At 43.6% G+C, this 21,697-nt stretch overlaps 2 protein-coding genes across 2 annotated transcripts in view; one reads left to right on the plus strand and one right to left on the minus strand.

The window, feature by feature from the left end:
- LOC126204096 (histidine-rich glycoprotein-like) overlaps positions 1-4,592 on the plus strand; it is a 58,087-nt gene extending 53,495 nt beyond the window's left edge. The window contains exon 2 of the mRNA XM_049938514.1: positions 4,529-4,592. Coding sequence (XP_049794471.1) covers positions 4,529-4,592 — 64 coding nt within the window. The remainder of the gene's footprint in view (positions 1-4,528) is intronic.
- LOC126203155 (lysosome membrane protein 2-like) overlaps positions 1-20,494 on the minus strand; it is a 426,168-nt gene extending 405,674 nt beyond the window's left edge. Inside the window, exon 1 of the mRNA XM_049937397.1 lies at positions 20,273-20,494. The gene's annotated coding sequence lies outside the window, so the exon portion shown is untranslated. The remainder of the gene's footprint in view (positions 1-20,272) is intronic.
- Positions 20,495-21,697: the final 1,203 nt, after the last annotated feature.

Here is a 21,697-nt window from a genome sequence, read left to right on the forward strand (position 1 = left end):
AAGGACACATGGAAAGTGGTCACTCGAGTGTCTATCATCAAGGGCGAACCATTCCAAGCGCCGAGCTAGCGGAACAGTACCGACCGCAAGGTCCAAATGAGATAAATTTGTCGTAGAGGCAGACAAAAACGTAGGGACCCCAGTGTTGAGGCAAACTAGATCTGCTTGGTGGAAGACGTCTAGCAATAGTGAGCCACGTGGACAAGGATGTGGTGATCCCCAAAGCGGGTGGTGGGCATTGAAGTCCCCAACCAGCAAATATGGGGGTGGAAGCTGACCAAGAAGATGAAGGAGATCAGTTCGTGCCATTGGTGTGGACGATGGAATGTATACAGTACAAAGAGAGAATGTGTATCCGGAAAGGGAAAGACGGACTGCGACAGCTTGGAAGGAAGTGTTTAAATGGATTGGGTGATAATGGAGAGTTTCATGGAGAAGAATCATGAGTCCTCCATGTGCTGGAGTGCCTTCAACAGAGGCGAGATCACATCGGACGGACTGAAAATGAGGGAGAACAAAGCGGTCATGGGGACGCAGCTTTGTTTCCTGAAGACAGAAGATGACTGGCGAGTAGGATTGTAAGAGGATCGACAATTCATCCCGATTGGCTCGAATACCGCGGATATTCCAGTGGATAATGGACATAGGGTGAACAGAAAATGGAGGAATGTGACCAAGGTCGCTGTCAACTCAACGACTGCTCGGAGCTTGCGACCGACAGATTGGAATGGCATTCAGCCAAAGGCAGAAGATCCTGATCCATAGGTTAGTCAGGAGCAGCTCCTGCCACCAGCGACCGGCCGCTTGATCGGCCGCCAGCAGTGCGCCTCGGCGACACAGAAGATGGCCGAGGGCGACTTCCGCCAGGTGGTGCTGTAGATGGGACACGCCTTGGCGGAGAAGGAGAGGAACTGGGTTTCTTTGTAGCCTTCTTGGAAGTATGATGTTTAGAGGAAGGAGGAACCGATGGTTGGGAAGTTGCTGTACGTAAAAACTCTTCACAAGTATGCTCTTTTTTCGAAGTCTTGGTGTCTGACTTTTGGGCTCGAGATTTATCAGAACTCGACGAAGGGTGAGCCAGAGAGTGGGCAGGCGGAAGTGGTGAGGTTGAACGGGCGATCTTTGCGCTGGCCCATCTGACGACCGTGGCACTAAAGGTGAGGTCGCAAGTCTGCGTGGCTGCCTCCTTTGTTGGCCGAGGAGAAGCAAGAACAGTGCTGTATTTTCCTTTCTGAGGCACGGTGGGCTGTCGACTGGCGAATAATTTTCGAGCAGCAAAGGTCGACACCTTTTCCTTTACTCTAATTTCCTGGATGAGCTTTTCGTCCTTAAAAACGGGACAATCTCGAGAGGAAGCGGCGTGGTCACCCATACAGTTGATGCAGCGAGGGGATGGAGGTGGACAAGCACCCTCATGGGCATCCCTGCCACACTTAACACATTTGGCCGGATTGGAACAGGACTGGCTGGTGTCATTGAACCGCTGGCACCGATAGCAACGCGTAGGGTTTGGGACGTAAGGGCGAACGGAAATTATCTCATAGCCGGCTTTGATTTTCGACGGGAGTTGAACTTTGTCAAATGTCAAGAAGACAGTGCGGGTTGGAATGATGTTCGTGTCAACCCTTTTCATAACCCTATGAACAGCCGTTACGCCCTGGTCTGACAGGTAGTGCTGAATTTCTTCGTCAGACAGTCCATCGAGGGAGCGAGTATGAACGACTCAACGCGAGGAATTTAAGGTACGGTGCGGTTCCACCCGGACAGGGAAGGTGTGTAGTAGTAAGGTACGCAGCAATTTTTGTGCCTGGAGGGCACTGTGTGTTTCTAAGAACAGGGTGCCATTCTGTAATCTGGAACAAGACTTTACAGGACCTGCAATTGCGTCGACACCTTTCTGAATAATGAAAGGGTTGACCGTGGAGAAGTCGTGACCTTCATCAGACCGAGAAACAACAAGGAACTGTGGCAACGATGGAAGAACTGACTGTGGTTGAGACTCAGTGAACTTACGTTTGTGAGCAGACATAGTGGAAGGTGAGGAAACCATTGCGGAAGAATCCCCCATGATTACCGGCGTCTCCGATGGCGCGCTCCTCCCTTGTGGGGGCCCTCTCTGAGGGCACTCCCGCCTTAGGTGATTGTTCACACCTCCCAACAAACGGACGGAGGGACCAATCGGCACTTTAGGAAGGTGTCAGCTCGGGTAATCACCCCTCCCTGGGCCTCGCCTTTACCAGGGGGTACGTACGTGTCCTACCTGTCTACCCGGGGCGGGGAATTACGCGTTACCCCGTCACCGGCTACGCATTGAAGTGCATTGAAGTGCGTGGGTCGGCCTTCAGACACGCACAGGGAGGAAGAAAGAGAAAGGGAAAGGAAAGAAGAGGTCTCAAACGCCGCAGCGGAGAAAAGGGTAGAGAGAAGAGGTAAGGAAAAGAGAAGGACAAAGGAAGGATGAAGGAAGGATGAAGACTTACAAGCAAGGAAGGCGAAGAATGTGGTACATTTACAAGCGTCCGTCTCCGGACGTAGGCACAAACCAGACCCCCAGAACGGGAGAAAGCGAGAAAGGGAAGGAAAGAGCCAGAGGTGAGGGGGGCGAAGATGGGGGATTGGGAAGGATGCGGAAAGGGAAGGAAGGCCACATCAGCTCGGGGTCCCGTGCTCGCTACGCACGTATCCACAAAAGAGTTGTGGATCCCCTGGGGGGGTTCGTCTACTTGTGGATGGAGTTCGAAACAGTTGCTTGCAGTTGCCTCATTAACAAAATGCGTGCCCACGGATTATTACAGCACTTTTGTGACTGGACTTGCGATGTATGTCAGTCTTATCGAGAGAAAACAGGTGTAAAACGAACTTCGGGCTAACCTCAGTGGAATGATATAAAATCATTATTGTACACGGTACACGGGAGCGCTGTAACAAATCTGTATGGAAAGGCCTTGCAATGACACGCGTTTGGGGGGGGGGGGGAGTGGTGTCTTTTTGCTCGGTTGTTTCTGAGCTGGGAACGTTAGGTGAATAGTTTTTGTCTTAGCCCGGATTAGCGGACATTAGAAAATGTCTTACTTTAGCTATACTAAAGCATATTGTGCGAAGTGTCAACGACGAATCAGAGCTCGCGCCCAGGCAAACTATGCGAATCTATTAGTTCTTTTGTATTATTCAACTAAAGGCACCATTAGTATGTGCATCGTTCGAATTTTACGTGCAAACGCAGTCACCCTTAAACAACTCCGGACTAGAGCGATACCATGGGTATAGTCTTTGGTCTAAGGTAAGTCTTAACTGTTTGACAAAAACTTTGATTCCTTTAGATTTTAGGTGCAAAAAACAAGTATTATGTGAGTTTCTTATGCGCGCTACTTTGTGTTTCACACTAATTCGGATCGGTTCAAATTTTTTAAGAAATTAGACCAATATATGTAATTCATGGTCGTCCTGTTTTGTGAAAGCTTTATCCATTGCCACACTGTAAGCAATATATTTCGGAAGACAATAAAAAAGCTGTAAAGGATTAGTCGTCACCCGAGTCGTCAAAAAGCTACATCGGTTGCCAAGCTATGGCGGTCTAATGTCAAAATTATTTGAGTTTAAAAGCTGGGAACCAGAATCGAAAACTTTTGTGACAGCACAAAAAAGGCGCATTATTTCTGGGCAGAGTAAGGGCTGTAAAACAAGTGAGCTAACTTTTCGTCTTATCTGGCAGCTTCAGACATTCAAACCAGAACATCTCCATCTATTCGCGCAGTAAGTTCTCTTTGCTACGAGGTGTTGGCAGACCAGCATCATGCAATTTATAGGCTGAAGCCCCTAATCCGGTGTCTAATATCTAGAAGAATCACCAACCACCGTAAACAATGTATAATATGGCTAAAGAGAATACATGTAGTAAATAAAATATTTTTTGAGGGTGATAAAATTTATGGTGTTGCATTAGAAGTACGAATATGTAAAGATTGTAACGATATGGAACGAGTCATCTTACACTCCCATCGCAAATTAATTTGTACGTACTGTTAGATTCCGAACATTTCTAAGTTTTTTTTAATTACGAAAAGAAAGAAAAAAGATGTGCAGATGTGAGTAATTCCTACCCACCATCTTTGACACACTGCAGGAATAAAAATTCTTCTGCGGAATAGGACTTGTCAGAGAGAAACACACTTAGTCTGTTCTCAAATTTTACTTTGTTGTCTGTCAGACATTTTATATCAATGCTTAAGTGATCGAGAAATTTCGTTGCAGCATTGTGCACCTCATGTTTAGCTAAAGACAACCTCAATAGCGAATAATTTATGTAATGAAACTTTCTGGCAGATTAAAACTGTGTGCCCGACCGAGACTCGAACTCGGGACCTTTTCCTTTTGCGGGCAAGTGCTCTGCCATCTGAGCTACCGAGTTCGAGTTTCGGTCGGGCACACAGTTTTAATCTGCCAGGAAGTTTCGTATCAGCGCACACTCTGCTGCAGAGTGAAAATCTCATTCTGGACATTTATGTAATTTTTGTTTCTGGTATTTCAGGCAGGGATACCTCGGGCCTATTCTAACCCCTGGACCCGCCGGGGATCGCAAATGGTATTTCTAGATAAGCAGAGAATGTACTGTTAAAATTTGAGACATTTGCTGTGGCTGGCTATTTACATAAGTACATGAAAGTGACTGAAAACCAGTTTTGTGGTTTTCTCAGGAACTGTCGACGAATGAATTTTGATTCTTTAAACCACTTAAGGCCCACCCCAGACCACATCTTGCGTAAAGAACTAACCGATTTGCTCTTGTCTGCATGGAAGGAAAGTATGATACTCAGATTTTGACTTTGTACTGAGGGTTAACTGCAGTTCGCCTGTTCTGCTAGTTATACTAGTGGTATTTGCACCAAGGGCTTTCCGAAACACAACTCATGTGAATGTTCTATTGAACACGAGATATCATCACCTGAAAAATCACTTCTTTGCGCACGGGTTTTTCGAACATATGGTTGGTAATTTGCACTGTTATACATACATGGGATTGTTGTAACTCAGTTACACTATTGCTGAAAAACCATTGAAAACCCTAACAAGCGTAAAGTACCTAGAAATATTCGCTGGGGGGGGGGGGGGGTGCTGTTGCCCAAAGTGGAATAACCAAGTAAGCCGTATGCCACATGTCTGGCCGAACAGCGCTCCGGCTGCTCTCCTACCTAGTACGCAGAGGGCAGCCACGAGTTGTGCAGAGGGGGTGATGAGGTAGATGAAAAGCAAGCGGTGCCGCCATATTCTGTGACCGGACAGTAGCTCTCACACGCTTAGTAATTTCCTGGCAATACTATCTGAGCTGAATCAGATTTACGATCCGCATTAGGAATACTGATGAGTCCAAGTACTAGTCAAAAGAAATGGAGAAGCAACATCACTCATTGCGGAATGGAAATGGGAACATCTGTAATTTTCTTATCGTTTGAATGACATGCAAAGCGCTTCATAAGCCATCGCACCATTATGATCTGAAAAAAAGAAGTCATTGGAATGTCACTACAAGACCAGCCACAAAGACGATACGGTGCACTTGGAATTAATGGGAGTGGGTTTTGGCTGAACTGAAGTCTGTCATAACGGGAAAAGCTGCTTTAAGTGTAAGTAGAGTAGTGACAGTATCTTTTACGGCAGCCATTAGTTACTCGAATTCATTACTTCTCTTCCTTGCATGTGGCGAATAATTTGGTAACATATGGTGCACAAGACTGACGCTATCAAGAAAAAATCCCATGGAAAAGAAATCAGCTTCATGTTCATGACATGGAACATGTCCTCTAACTCAAGGCCGTCATTTGTGGACCAGTCATGACTTACCACATATCAGCAATTTGAGTTTCTCTAAGAGATTCCAAGAATTTGCACGACTGAAAGCTGATTTAGATTTATTTGCCAAAATGATTCTCGCTTCTCGTTGCAGAAGTACCTTATTACTTCCTACTTGAGCTGACAAAATTTAGCACACGGCTGAACAACCTGTTTGCCCAATACAGTTTACATGGGTTTTTTTATAAAACGCTACCCCAAGAGCAATATCCTGGACTTCACCGTAAGCCGCTATAATTATTTCAATGTTTGGTTCAACAAGCGTGTTGTGCAGAGGGGGTGATGAGGTAGATGAAAAGCAAGCGGTGCCGCCATATTCTGTGACCAGACAGTAGCTCTTGTTATGAAATTGACGAAGTCCCGCAAACGTTTATATTTAAGGGGCTCCGGAACGCCCTATACTTGCAATGTTAAAATAACGCTTATAAATTACATCTTTCCTCACAAAGTATTTGAGGTAGGAAGTTGAACTTTTTACATATTATTTATTGGAATATGGGCTACAACTTAACACAGGGATTTTACAAAATTTTAGTTCAGTTATTAAAGATGATTTTTTTTCAATTGTAATGAAAATTCACATTTTTTTGCAATTTTTTATTTATATATTCAAAAATATACAGTTTTTTGGAAAAAGGCTGTGTTAAATTATGCAGAAGGTACTGTGTAACATTTACTGAAAGTTTGAAACAAATATGTTTGGAAAATCCTTAGAAAACATGTAATTAGTATGAGAAAATAAAAGTTTTGGGAATCGAGCGACAAAGATTGGATTAACTTTTTAGTGCATTCCAGGTCCATAGGATGGATTATCTTCATCCTCTGCAAACTCCTCCAGCTTCCTCTTGTTCCTCCTCCTGTTTACTCTTGCTTGTATTTCTAGACTCTTTACAGCCCTGTCTGCAGCCCGAAGGCGTTCCTTGTCTAAAGCAAGCATCGCTCGTACCATGTTAGAACCTATCTTGATTCCCATATTTCTAAATACCTTGCACCTTACAATGTTGCCATCAATGAAAGTCGCAACAGCATCATACACACCAAAGTGAAGTGTTTCTATTCCAACAAATACAGTCTTGGGGATTCTCGACCATGTAACACTATTTACACTTTCATTGGGGTTTCGAGTTTTTCCGTGAATACACTTTTTCAACAGTTCAGGTGCTGCTAAGTCTCTGAAAATAGGTTTTATCACCTCCATTATTGCATGAGGCAGACTATGCTTATGAGTGTACACTTCACCAGTTAGCAATCTTTTGTTATACACTCCTGGAAATGGAAAAAAGAACACATTGACACCGGTGTGTCAGACCCACCATACTTGCTCCGGACACTGCGAGAGGGCTGTACAAGCAATGATCACACGCACGGCACAGCGGACACACCAGGAACCGCGGTGTTGGCCGTCGAATGGCGCTAGTTGCGCAGCATTTGTGCACCGCCGCCGTCAGTGTCAGCCAGTTTGCCGTGGCATACGGAGCTCCATCGCAGTCTTTAACACTGGTAGCATGCCGCGACAGCGTGGACGTGAACCGTATGTGCAGTTGACGGACTTTGAGCGAGGGCGTATAGTGGGCATGCGGGAGGCCGGGTGGACGTACCGCCGAATTGCTCAACACGTGGGGCGTGAGGTCTCCACAGTACATCGATGTTGTCGCCAGTGGTCGGCGGAAGGTGCACGTGCCCGTCGACCTGGGACCGGACCGCAGCGACGCACGGATGCACGCCAAGACCGTAGGATCCTACGCAGTGCCGTAGGGGACCGCACCGCCACTTCCCAGCAAATTAGGGACACTGTTGCTCCTGGGGTATCGGCGAGGACCATTCGCAACCGTCTCCATGAAGCTGGGCTACGGTCCCGCACACCGTTAGGCCGTCTTCCGCTCACGCCCCAACATCGTGCAGCCCGCCTCCAGTGGTGTCGCGACAGGCGTGAATGGAGGGACGAATGGAGACGTGTCGTCTTCAGCGATGAGAGTCGCTTCTGCCTTGGTGCCAATGATGGTCGTATGCGTGTTTGGCGCCGTGCAGGTGAGCGCCACAATCAGGACTGCATACGACCGAGGCACACAGGGCCAACACCCGGCTTCATGGTGTGGGGAGCGATCTCCTACACTGGCCGTACACCACTGGTGATCGTCGAGGGGACACTGAATAGTGCACGGTACATCCAAACCGTCATCGAACCCATCGTTCTACCATTCCTAGACCGGCAAGGGAACTTGCTGTTCCAACAGGACAATGCACGTCCGCATGTATCCCGTGCCACCCAACGTGCTCTAGAAGGTGTATGTCAACTACCCTGGCCAGCAAGATCTCCGGATCTGTCCCCCATTGAGCATGTTTGGGACTGGATGAAGCGTCGTCTCACGCGGTCTGCACGTCCAGCACGAACGCTGGTCCAACTGAGGCGCCAGGTGGAAATGGCATGGCAAGCCGTTCTACAGGACTATATCCAGCATCTCTACGATCGTCTCCATTGGAGAATAGCAGCCTGCATTGCTGCGAAAGGTGGATATACACTGTACTAGTGCCGACATTGTGCATGCTCTGTTGCCTGTGTCTATGTACCTGTGGTTCTGTCAGTGTGATCATGTGATGTATCTGACCCCAGGAATGTGTCAATAAAGTTTCCCCTTCCTGGGACAATGAATCCACGGTGTTCTTATTTCAATTTCCATGAGTGTACTTACACCAACTGTCTTCTTTGGGACACAAGCTATGTTGGGGATTTTCATCTGTTGAAGTATGAAAAAAAGAGCCCAAATAGCCTTCTTCATTTCGTCGACACTGTGTATTTTGCCTAATAGCCATTCCATAATAGTTCTGTATTTTGTCAATTACACTGGCAGTTAACCTTCCCTTCCCATCCAACCCTTTACCATCACTGAGTGTTTGTTTTTGTACGAAGCTTTCAGTCGCCGAAGTCTTGTTCCCATTCGCTTCTGTACGTGTACAATACACTCAAATTTCTGCACTACAACATCACCATAGGGCTTCAGTCCTTGAACATGTTTGAAACTTTTAGAATCACCGTCACCAAGGTAATTAACATATCGCACTTTATCACACGCCTCAGAGCGCTGGAATATACTGGCAACACAAGCCACTTCCATTCCTCCACTACTGCCACTATACTTAGCTTTGCAATTATTTTCATGTGTACCTTTGTATTTTTGTGGACGTCTACAATACTTTGATATTACTGCTACATCTAAAACTTTCCCTGTATACATACTGGTGGCAGATACTACACCATGGGGAGATGTGTGTCCCCGTTTATGCCAGGTACCATCGAACGCTGCAGTCAAATCTCTTACCATTATTTTCCATTACTGCCTCTTCCACAGCGTTCTTCATAGATTCTATACAGACATCTACTTTAGACCCTATTAATTTATTATAGGTTGTGAACTTGGTTGGGGGATTTGGAAGATTCATGATGCCACAGAAAATTGCACCTGCTGTAGCACCCTTACCAACTGAACGCAAGGAATAAACAAATCTAATGTTGTGTTCGTAGATTTTGCTACCATTTTCTTCAGTTGCAGTTACTGCAACACTGTTCCAAAAGGTGGTCATGTATGAACACTTATCACATTTCAGTTGTATTTCACTAGCAAGTCCTACGTGCTTTATTATGGAGAGTTCCAGACCAACTTCACTACAATGAATACATCTTACACAGTTTGAAAAAATTCCTTTGAGAACCGACATATCAAATATTTCATTCACATCCGATTCGCCCATAAAACATTCATAGTTTTCACTCATTGAACCAAGCTTCTTCTGTGAAGTATTTTCTTTCCCACTTTGACTGCTATGGGCAGGTGTACTTGAGAGGTTAGGTTCACTCACTTGGTTATCGTCTTTATTGTTTACAGTAATAACACATACCTTTGGCTTTCCAACATTTCTCCTTTTCTTAAAAGCCTTCAGAGGATTTCTAATTACTTTTACTCATTATTATACTTCAACAAGACAGACTCAAGAAACAGAATTAATTACGAGTATTTTCGAGATGACATAGTAAATAAACATGAAACAATCGACAATCACACCAGCGATATATATTGAACCATCACAGGTTAGCCACAACGCATACCTTATCTCACATCACTAAAATGTACCTGATGAACACGGACGTTAATAATAACACCATTTGACAGCAGTTTAACAGCGCCATAGTGGGTCACGCCCATGTAGAACACATTTCAAAAAAATTTAAAAATAGTTGTCTTCGGAATTGAATAAATTATATATCTATTAAAAGGTAATAGTCTGCAGATTCAGAAAACGCAAGAAGTAAAAATGGAACTTTTCATGATTTTGAGCCTTTCCGGAGCCCCTTAACATATTTCAATCTGCACGACTGTGTGACTGTACTACGAACCATAGCTCCAGATATATTACATGTTCTAAAATCTAAATGTCTGTACATTTATAAACATCATTACTTAACGGTGAATGCCTTTGAAGCTTTTTGTAGTTCTGCTCACCGTATTAGCTCCATATAATGCATCTAAGTCAGTTATAAAGTTACCACTATGTCAGAAAAACTTTAACACCAGTGACAGAATTTGGCTGATTTAAGTACGCAGTAATATTGGCCTTTTAGAAGTACTCGCTGCGTCTTTCCAATACGTCTTCCACATTTTTCCGCAGGTGCAGCCATCAGCTTTTACTCTAGTCATTCACACACCTTCTCGGAACGGTGCTGTAGTGGGGGAAGCCGGAACTCTGAACAGACGCTGACGAGTGAAAATCTTGGCCAGGCCTGAGGGACCAGTTACACAGGACGACGCCAGGTCGAGATTCCGTGGAAGAACTCTAAGGAAATGAAATTCGTCCACGAAACATGTGACTTTAAAACAACTGTTTGACCGATCCTTTAGTAATTTTCTACAGTCTGGGACCATTACCAACTAAGACTAACAGGCAATATAGGGATGATCCGACGAAGAGCGGCACGTTTCTTCATCGGATAGTTTATTCAGTGCGACAGCTTTACGGAGATGCTCAATAGACCCCAGCGGAAGACGCGATTACAGTTCATTCGCACGTTTGTGGACAGTCTTTCTTCCTGCATACCATTCATGAATGGAACAGGTAAGGCGGACAATGGTAGTGGTACCACTGACGTGTACACTGTTTCCTTGTGGACTACAGATGTGGATGACTGGACAGACAAGCACGAGAGTGTAACACTAACATTTAAACTGACGGCGTCCTAAGGAAGACAACGCATATCCCACGTGCTATGTTGATTCCGATAACGGTTGGTTTATGGAAAGAAGAAAACATGACGAGTAAGAAGAGCTGAATCTTACAAGGTTACTATTTCTCACTCTCAATTCGTGAATTATCCTGCTTGATCATAGCTTCAACAGAGACACAATGCACAATGATATAGGAACAGCAGGAGCACAGCGAGGTTTCATGAGAAACAGGAGCACGATAGATGATATTCCCACTCTAAGACAATTTGTTGTGGAAACAACACACTTGCGTTTTGTTTACTTGTAGAAACCCTTTTATAGGATCAGAAAAAGGATATAATTCAAAACTTAATGGACAAGAGATTATCAATGGACTCAAAAATCTTAACACATCATACACAGGTAATGAAACCAAAACTAAAACATCCGAAAGATTGACAAATGAAACTGTAATAGATAATGGAAGTTGACAAGGAGACTCATTGGGCCCATTCCTGTTCAACGGAACCATTGACACCTTAAGAAAGGAACTGGGATATACATGTTATGCCGCTAATACTGCACTGAAAGCAATGAATTTGCAAAAGTTACTTCATCATTTCAACGGAACAACTAAACAGTTTCACCCGAAAATTTCATCTACAAAATCAAACAGTACAGTAACAAAACCATGTGCAAGATAGAAATTGGCAGTAGATGTGTTACTTTAACAAGTGATGCGCTACATCCGGAGAGTTATCACCAGCTATGCAATCCTAACTGTAGTAGTAAAAAATCAAATGACTAAGGCAGTAAGCGTAGCCGGATGCCTGCAAAATCCTTCATCGGGAAACTCATACCGACTGAGCGGAAAATAAAAATATTAAAGAAGAGTGCATCCTGTTATGTCATGCACAGCAGAAACTAGAGCGGAGATGAAGGTACAAGGTAATGGGAATGGAACAGATTCAAGGAGTAACCATGTAGGAGAAAGAGATAAGCATCGATAAATGATCAATGTAGAATACAAGACATAAATAAATGGATGACGAAACAAAGAAATTGGAGGAGTCATGTGGAAAGAATGGACCCCATAAGACTAGTAAAAATTTGAAAACCAAGAGGCGGGAGAACAGTTGGTTAAGTACATACATGGAATGAGGCTGACAAACTGGAAAGAAGAGGAGGAAGAAGAAGAAGATTCGTGACCAGATCGTAATAATTTAGGAATGAGGGATTTGTCACGCTAGTAGTAAGTGCTACACGGAATGAAGTACACTCACTGTACCAACACATCTTTATTCACCGGTATGACCATTACTCTGTAGCTATGGAAGAAATCCTACGCCCCCTTCTGAGCTTTTGGCGATACGCCTTGCTATAGGACACATGGCATCCTAGTTTGTAGCGTCTCTCAGTGATATTTGTGGGTCGTGTCTTACGCTTTGACGAGAGAGACCCACGACTAGTCAGCAAAGTTGTCCTTCTGACCTTTGAATCTCTAGTGCTAATAAGTATTTATTGTTCTGTTTTCTACCAGATCCACATGATTACGTGATTAAATTTAAGCTTTATTGCTCGCGTTTCTGTCAGCATATACAGACTGTCATACCGCTGTTGCAACCGTCCTCAAACACGTATTCCACTAACTGCGATGTAAATTCAGTTACGCAATACACTACAGTATCATTTGTTTCACTGCACTTGCAGCATTGTTGCGAAGCCGCAGTCAGTGCCCCTGTTCTCCGTTCGTTTGCGTTTATCGAAAGCGATATTTTTCATTCCAAGGCAGTGACGAAAATACTTATTTGAATAATAGTAAAGTTGCGGAAGACTGTCTTCGTTTCTGTATTTTTCCAACCTAGTTAATGCTAATTGTTCCAGTACCCAGCTGAGTGAAGGACTCCACTTACGCACCTAATATTTTCACGACTGACCTATTCGTATCTGTCAAGTGCTGTAAGGGACACTTCCATGCGTTCGCTGTCTGGACCTGTTATGCCCACCAGACCCCCGACAATACATCTTAGTCCCTAATAATAGTAATACGTACGGTGACAGTATGGCATGAAGGTAGTTCTCTAGACGAACATGGAGCTAGAGAATACGTCGGATATGTAGTACCGACGTCAGTCACCGCAAATACACCAAAGCCGCTGACTTGGCACTTACCAAGTGTCAACGTGACTGGCAGCAGGACTCGCGTTCTTTTGTTGACATTACAAACTTTCAACCTTGTCAGGTAGGTGATCGAGTACCACTTGTGAACAAAATTTGTATAGTGGCTACGAGCTGCGTTAGAGTGTCACTAATTTACAACAGAGGAATAAAAATCGTGGGTGGACGAATGTGGCCAAGTTTAGTAGATGACTGTTTCTTGCTGAAAGTAAGACAGACTTACAATACATGTCGAATGAAATGGGCAGCATGGTTTGGACGAAGTATGTTATTAAGCAACAGAAATGAAAAAAAGTGAAGTGTCACTATTGTAAGTGACATTAGTAGGAGTGAAAATATGTCCCCAATTTCGGACTCAAGGTTAAACAGGATGTGCTAAGCAAAGAAGAGATGGTTAATGCACTAGAGGCAGGGGAAGAACGATTTAATTAAAGAAATCCTCCTGGTACATAGTACTCAAGTAGAATTTTACTTTCTGAAAGCATACATACAGGAGTCAACATGGTATGGAAATGAACGTCGACCATGGGAAACTGTCATGCTACTGAATGATGTTAAAAATTATCAGAATGTGTGGAATGAAAATGGGTGAGGAAAGTTGACACTTCCCTTACCATCAAAGGGGCAGGTTCGTCAGGCATCTGGTATGCCAATCTTATGTAGTTACTTCGCTACTGTAGACAGACTAAAAATTTGAAGGGCAAAAAACACGGAAGACGCTTCTAAGTAGAGTACATATTTTCAGCTGGAAAATTTAACTCAGATATGGAGGACGGCATCAAACCAGAGTAGAGTCCGATTTAGCCTCTATCAACCATGATTGGTCAAACTCCTTGAAAGAAGACTATAACCGTAAGGCGTACGAAGTGGCCAAATGGTCTTAACTTTTCTAGGACTATGTGGCTGAAAAGTAAGATATTTGGAAGAAATCAGTATTTCTTTTCTCGTAAATTTGTAAGTTCTTAGAGCCTGCGACATTGACATGTGGGGAAAGATCAAACCAGCAGAACGTAGAAACCAATACTTCTCATTCTACTGTAGAAAATTTCCAAAATTACTTACAGATGAAAGAATATAAGCAGGATACTTAACAAACGGCTTGTGTTTCGTCTCAAATGACCTCAGTGACGGAACGTTAAATTCTGATCTGCCTTACTTGATTAATTTTCATCTTTCGTGTGTAAATATTACTAAAAATTAAGGCTGAATGATAACTCCTCACCTTATAAGAAAATACAGAATTATTGAAAACTTAACAAAGCTGTGCAAACAGCTCTTAGCAACTGGCATTTCAAGGTGTATGTGACCAAGAGGAGGAAAATACCCAGTTACTTGAAATCAAAATTATAAAGGCGTAGGATTCCACAGCCAGTTTCAATGTGACTTAAGTCCTTCTGGGTATTAAGTCGGGTGTTTTTGTCAGTGTTCTGACCCACCACGAATACCTCCTCTGTTCCAACCTACTCACCAGAGCTAAGAGCGGTCAACATTTTTGCAAATATTCTAACATCTGTCTGCCCCTGCAATATTGTGAGGGAGCTAGAGACTTCGGTCGTCATACGTATCCATGATACCACACAGAGTTCTAACCAAAATATTTGCTTCGCGGAGACATAATGTGATCTGTTGCGAGGGAACTCTGTATCGAAAAGAAAATGTCTTCAGTGTTCAATTTAAAGAAGGTTCAACATTATTTTGACTGAAGTGTTACCAAGGATTTTCACCGTTCAATGGTCACTTTTACGATGTGAGTCAAGGTCCTGAACGATATTTTCCTCCATACATAGACTTAGCTGTCTCCCCTAAGGCCTTAATACTTCCAAAACTGTTGTTCATTGAACTTTAACGTTTCGATTGCCAATTTCGGCACAATAATGAACCTTTTTCTACACAGAAACCCATGACAATCGGAATGAAACGTCGTGGCAGATTCGAACACGGAGCTTTGCCTTTCACGGGCAAGTGCTTAACCTACTGAGCTACTAAAGTAAGACTCACGTCCCGTGCTCACAGCTTTACTTACGATAATACCTCGCCTCCTACCTTCCAAACTTCTCAGAAGTTCTCCTGCGAACCAGTCAGAGTGTTTTATATCGCCGTATACTCCGTGCAGAGTGAAAATTTCATTCTCGACAACTGGAATGTTTGAATACAGCAGAGATTCATGTTATACCATTCCCTGATGCCTTTACATATCCTACCATCCGCTCTGCTACTCCGTGTTTCCCATACGTTCCTTTCCTGTCAATCCTGCTGGTAATATTACTTACCAATCCATCTAATTTTAAACATTTCGTAGCATCACATGTTAAACACTTCGATTTTCTTCCTGTTTTCACACAGTCGTCGTCAGTCACTATAATAATCGTAATACCTACGTTTTGGTCTTCAGCGAAGCGGTCCACTTCACTGCGACTAAACTGTAATCAACAGGAGAGTACATCTGCAACGACTGTCTAAACGTCAATTTTATAGTAGGTTCAGTATTTCAGAATGACGTAGTCTAACACTCAAATTTTAATCACCGTTCATCGGCTAACACTATCAACACAGCTGTTACTTCTACCTTAGGTTGTAAAGGTTTATTGTAAAACAAAAGATTCCCAAATTTTTTAGATCACGGATCCTGGCGCAGACTTTTTTTCTAGGCTACCTGATATTGCTACCCGACGATCACGGACTAACCGGGGCGTTTGCTCTGGCATGTAACGCTCTTCCCAGTTTATCTATCCACACAATTTGCTGGATTAGTAGTCCATCTCCTAGAAATTGCACATTGTATCCCCCCCCCCCCCCCACCCAAATTGTGATTTTGTGTGTGTGTGTGTGTGTGTGTGTGTGTGTGTGTGTGTGTGTGTGTGTGTGTGTGTGTGTGTGTTTTAAATCTGGCAGTCGCACATTCTGCTCCAGGATTTTTGGGAAATGTATATTCCTTGTCAGCACGCTGACAATCTTCTGAAGCAAACAATTAAGTCAAATGCAAAAGACACCAATGATAGATCACTAAAATGATTCTTGTGAGTTATGTTTTTGACAGAAGGCAACTTCTGTAACAGGATTAAGCACTATCAAAAGTCACTAGACAGGCATAATAGAGTTGTCAGTCCAAATCTGTATGTCTTTCTCCTTAACTCCAAGAAATGAATACTGTTTTGAGCACGTAAACGTTTGCAACTGTAGTAAATTAATGTTTGCAGTCATATTGATCTTGAAGGATCAGGTTTTCCAAGTCCGTAAGCAATTATTTTTATTACTACGACCGGTTTCGACGGAAATACGGAAGCGTCCGATCCCAGCCGTCTGCTTTAACCCATGACGTCACAAATATAGCGGAAACAAAAACAAACCCACACTTTCCACAAGAAACCTAATGACACTAACGGGACAAGCGCGGAAAATTGGGTGTTTTGGGTGGGGGGGCAAACTAAATATAAACAAATTTAGACGCCTTGCGTAGCTACAACATGTAAGTAAGACAGCCATGCATGAATACCCACCCACCTCCCCAGGGGTCGTAACCCCCTTGCAACCCATAGAAGATAAAGATGCTTCAGTAGCTGATTAGTGTTTTTTTGTCTTTTTAAAAAATCTCACGGGATAGAACGAACAGATCAGAAAGATAAATATAATAAACTAAAACAGAAATTGGAGGAAACCGATAATTAAAATAAGTAATAAGTGTTTTTAAATTTAAAAAATCTCACGAGACAGAACGAACAGATCAGAAAAGTAAATAAAATAAAACAGAACTGTAGACAGCCACACTCAAACCAAACTCCGCGCCGTCATGACGTCACACAACACCCTTACGTCACGGGTCAAAGCCGACGCGTGGGATCGGACGCTTCTGTCGACCCGTTTCGACGGTTATAGTAACAAAAAACAGTTGCTAACTATCTTCGAAATTTGAATCTTCAAGAATATAACTTTCCAACAATCCACAAACTGACGCAATGTACAACACACATGATGTTGGACGTACTCCAATATTTAGCCTATAGCTCCAGAATGTGAACATCAAAGTCTTAGGATGATTTAATAGCGGATGAGTGGTAAGACAATTAGCTTAATGTCGCTTTATCGGACAAACTTAGGACAAGGAACTAAAGAACTTGTCACTGTTCTTAGTTCTTTCCAGATCGAAGAGAGAGTCCGCCTCTTCAGAGAATCTGCGTACGTCAGACAAGATCGTCCGTTTTGTGTTCAGTTTTCCTCGCTAAGCTGAGGGCAGATACGGAAGAACACCAATAAGCTTACACTGCTTACTAACAGAAATTGTCCGTCAAAGCAGTAGGGATGTCATGAATCGCTGCTGTATTAAAACATTCCAGTTGTCGAGAATGAAATTTTCACTCTGCACGGAGTATACGGCGATATAAAACACTCTGGTTCGCAGGAGAACTTCTGAGAAGTTTGGAAGGTAGGAGACGAGGTATTGGCGTAAGTAAAGCTGTGAGCACGGGACGTGAGTCTTACTTTAGTAGCTCAGTCGGTTGAGCACTTGCCCGTGAAAGGCAAAGATCCGAGTTCGAATCTGCCACGACGTTTCATTCCGATTGTCAGCTTTGTTCCATTCACGCGACTGGGTTCGCCTCCAGTACGAACAATTTTCAAAATTTAATGGGTTGCTATGAATACTGTTAACAACGGTTCATTATTGTGCCGAAATTGGCAATCGAAACGTTAAAGTTCAGTGATCAATCAACAGTTATGGAAGTATTAAGGCCTTAGGGGAGACAGCTAAGTCAATATGAATGGAGGACAATATCGTTCAGGGCCTTGACTCACTTCGTAAAAGTGACCATTGAACGGTGAAAATCCTCGGTAACACTTCAGTCAAAATATTGTTGAACATTCTTTAACTTTAACACTGAAGACATTTTCTTTTCGAAACAGAGTTCCTCGCAACAGATCACTTTATGCCCCCGCGAAGCAAATATTTTGGTTAGAACTCCGTGTGGTATCATGGATACGTATGACGACCGAAGTCTCTAGCTCCCTCGCAATATTTACACATGTGACCGCTAATGTTTTAAATAAGTTAACTGCATTTTGATATGATTGTGTATTTTCCATGAAAAAACGGTAATTGTAAAAATATTACGATGAATATCGATGTTATTTGACATCAGGAAATAGGCTATTTCCAGGTCAACAAAAAGAATCTTGCTGAAGTCCGGAAAAACGAGCTATAACATTTAAAAATGTTATGAACGAAATAACCAAAAACAGCAGCAATGTGTGTTTACTCATCCAGTTCCGGCGAAGTAATCATCTGTAAGTCATAGATGAACACTACAGCGGGTTAAAGAAGGGTCCTTAAAATTGATGTAATTGTCCTCATCCGCTTGACAAACTGACCGTTAATAAAGGCATATTACTGTAGCTGCTGGCAGTTTCCTTGATATCTTTCTTTATAAACACTGAAGTTGTGAAGCTATGGTGACAAAACATTTTGGAACAGTAACAGTTTACTATTTAGAATTTCGGGATAGTAAAGACTTTTTTCCAGCTATGTGCACTTTCAGAATTACAGATATCATGAGACGGAATTCCTTTGACATGTGGGGGGCTCCGTAGTTCCTTATTCAATTATCTTTTAATAAGGCTAGGACCTCGTATTTCAAAAGGTCATCTGAGAAATACCTTGCGATCTCAGATTGCCATATAATAAGTTATTGACAACTGTCGTGGTTATGATATGAAGAGTGTAGCTTTTGTAATATGAACTACCCCACAATTCACCAAAAATGGTGTAAAGAAAAAGAAGAGCCCTTTAATAAATTCGTAAGATTGGGATTTAAATCCTTTTGCGCGAAAGTACACAGCTCTTGAAGGTAGAATTGTCTCACTAGCTGCAGTGGCATGGTTCAAAGACTGCAATCAACATGAGAACTACCGGAAAAGAAAACAATTTCTGAAACCGTTTTTCACTGTTGTGTTTACATATTAAGATCTGAAGGGGTTTTGCTAGACAAACCCAACTTTTGGTTTTCCAACCGTCAGTTTTACACAAACGGCCTATAGAAATCAGCTGTTCCAATTTCTCGTATAGTCAATATAAGGCCTTCTCTTCAGAGGTACGTACACAACGCTCTAATACTTCTACTTTTGCACTACACAAAAACTTCCAAATTAGTCGAGAATTTTCTAAAAGTAAGCCGCAAAATAACGAAAGCACGTTTCAGAAACGGATGCGTGTTCACTTGGCAGCGACAAACTATCGTGGAAGAGGAAATCCGAGGACAGGAAACACATTTGCAGAATGGATATTGGAGTGTCTACTTGATCAATTAGAAACGATACCAGGATATCAGTTTACAAACGCCTGCTTTGGCAATCCCATGTAAGCTTAATGTCTGCGAGTTTAATAACGATGTCATGCCTTTTTAAAATCAGAAAAATTCATACTTTTTGAACCCATAGTTGTGACTCGTTTTACGAGTACTACGCCGTGTCGTATAGAACTGTTTTACATCAACAATTCAACGTCTCGCTGATAAAGTTTTCTCTGCCATCTGACGCGCTTATTAACTCAAGAATACTAGAGAGGGGGGGGGGGGGGGGTGTGAATGTTACACCGTTACTAAACCATCGTAAAGTTTACTGCTCCACATTTTATTTGAAGAAAGTCATAATTTATAGGTTATACACTAATTACAATTATCAGATCGCCAATGGTATGTTACATACCAAATTAACAACAAGATGCCGTGTTTAATACCCTACTGCAATCGCGAATTGTACGATAGTAATCTTGGTTAAGCATACAGAACAGAGAAAATACATTCGGCCGTCAAAAAATTATAATGGACACACATACCGCTCTCTTGAGATGTCGGAAGGAAAAGTCCTTATTTATCGGGAACTGCTTTAGGACAGCGGACATGCGAGCGTTTCACTAGTTAGCACAAGATGAAAACGGGTTTCAGCGGACGTCGAGCGAGGAACACATTTACGAACGCACGCCGCGTGCGCAGAGCAGGTGAGTTAATTTGCGGCAGGCGACACACCGTGTTAAGTGGCTGGCAGAGTGGATACTGAGTAATTACCTAGAGTTGCGAGTGCGCAGATGCGGCGTGCAGTTAATGGCGCTCGTAGACGCGAGGACCGCAGCGAGTAGCCCGCGGGGCGAGAGAATGACGCCCGCGTGGAGAGCGGCGAACCAGCTGAGAGGAAGCGAGACCGCAACAGTCACGAGCGAGAGCCGCTGATAAACTGCGAGCTGAGCCGGGCCGAGCAGCGGCTGGCGTGGCGTGCCGTGTAGCGGCGCGGCGGTCATCCGCAGGCCTAGTTGCCCGCCCCTCCAGAGATGCTGCAACAGCCTTTGGCGGGGAGCCCGGCTGGCCACCGGTCACACAGATACGGTGCGTCGGCGGCGCAAGCAGCCTCCGACGCAGCTATTTAGTGAAAAGCTTACGGGTCCTACACGCGCACCAACCGACCGACCGACAAACTGGGCGTGTATAGGCGTTTTGACCGACCGACCGACCAACAAACGAGCTTCCCTTGTCTTCATGTCGGGTGGGTATTTCCACACCACAGCCAATCCCCTCAGCCCTTCACCCAACAAATTGTGCACTTCGTCTTTTGTTATTTTGAAACTTCCAGTTTCACACGAAATTTAAAAAATGGGTTCAAATGGCTCTGAGCACTATGGGACTCAACATCTTAGGTCATAAGTCCCCTAGAACTTAGAACTACTTAAACCTAACTAACCTAAGGACATCACACACACCCATGCCCGAGGCAGGATTCGAACCTGCGACCGTAGCAGTCCCGCGGTTCCGGACTGCAGCGCCAGAACCGCTAGACCACCGCGGCCGGCACGAAATTTAAAGATTGGAGATGTGTGTATATCTACATCTACATCCATACTCCGCAAGCCACCCGACGGTGTGTGGCGGAGGGTACTTTGAGTACCTCTATCGGTTCTGCCTTCTCGTATTGTTCGTGGAAAGAAAGATTGTCGGTACGCCTCTGTGTGGGCTCTAATCTTTCTGATTTTATCCTCGTGGTCTCTTCGCGAGACATACGTAGGAGGGAGCAATATACTGCTTGACTCCTCGGTGAAGGTATTTTCTATAAAGTTCAAGAAAAGCCCGTACCGAGCTACTGAGCGTCTCTCTTGCAGAGTCTCCCACTGGAGTTTATCAATCATCTCCGTAACGCTTTCGCGATTACTAAATGATCCAGTAACGAAGCGCGCTGCTCTCCGTTGGATGTTCTCTATCTCTTATATCAACCCTATCTGGTACGGATCCCACACTGGTGAGCAATATTCAAGCAGTGGGCGGACACGTGTACTGTAACCTACTTTCTTTGTTTTCGGACTGCATTTCCTTAGGATTCTTCCAATGAATCTCAGTCTGGCATCTGCTTTACCCATGATCAACTTTATACGATCATTCCATTTTAAATCACTCCTAATGCCTACTCCCAGATAATTTATGGAATTGAATACTTCCAGTTGCTGA

This window comes from Schistocerca nitens, chromosome 9, assembly GCF_023898315.1.
Source record: "Schistocerca nitens isolate TAMUIC-IGC-003100 chromosome 9, iqSchNite1.1, whole genome shotgun sequence".
NCBI lineage: Eukaryota > Metazoa > Arthropoda > Insecta > Orthoptera > Acrididae > Schistocerca > Schistocerca nitens.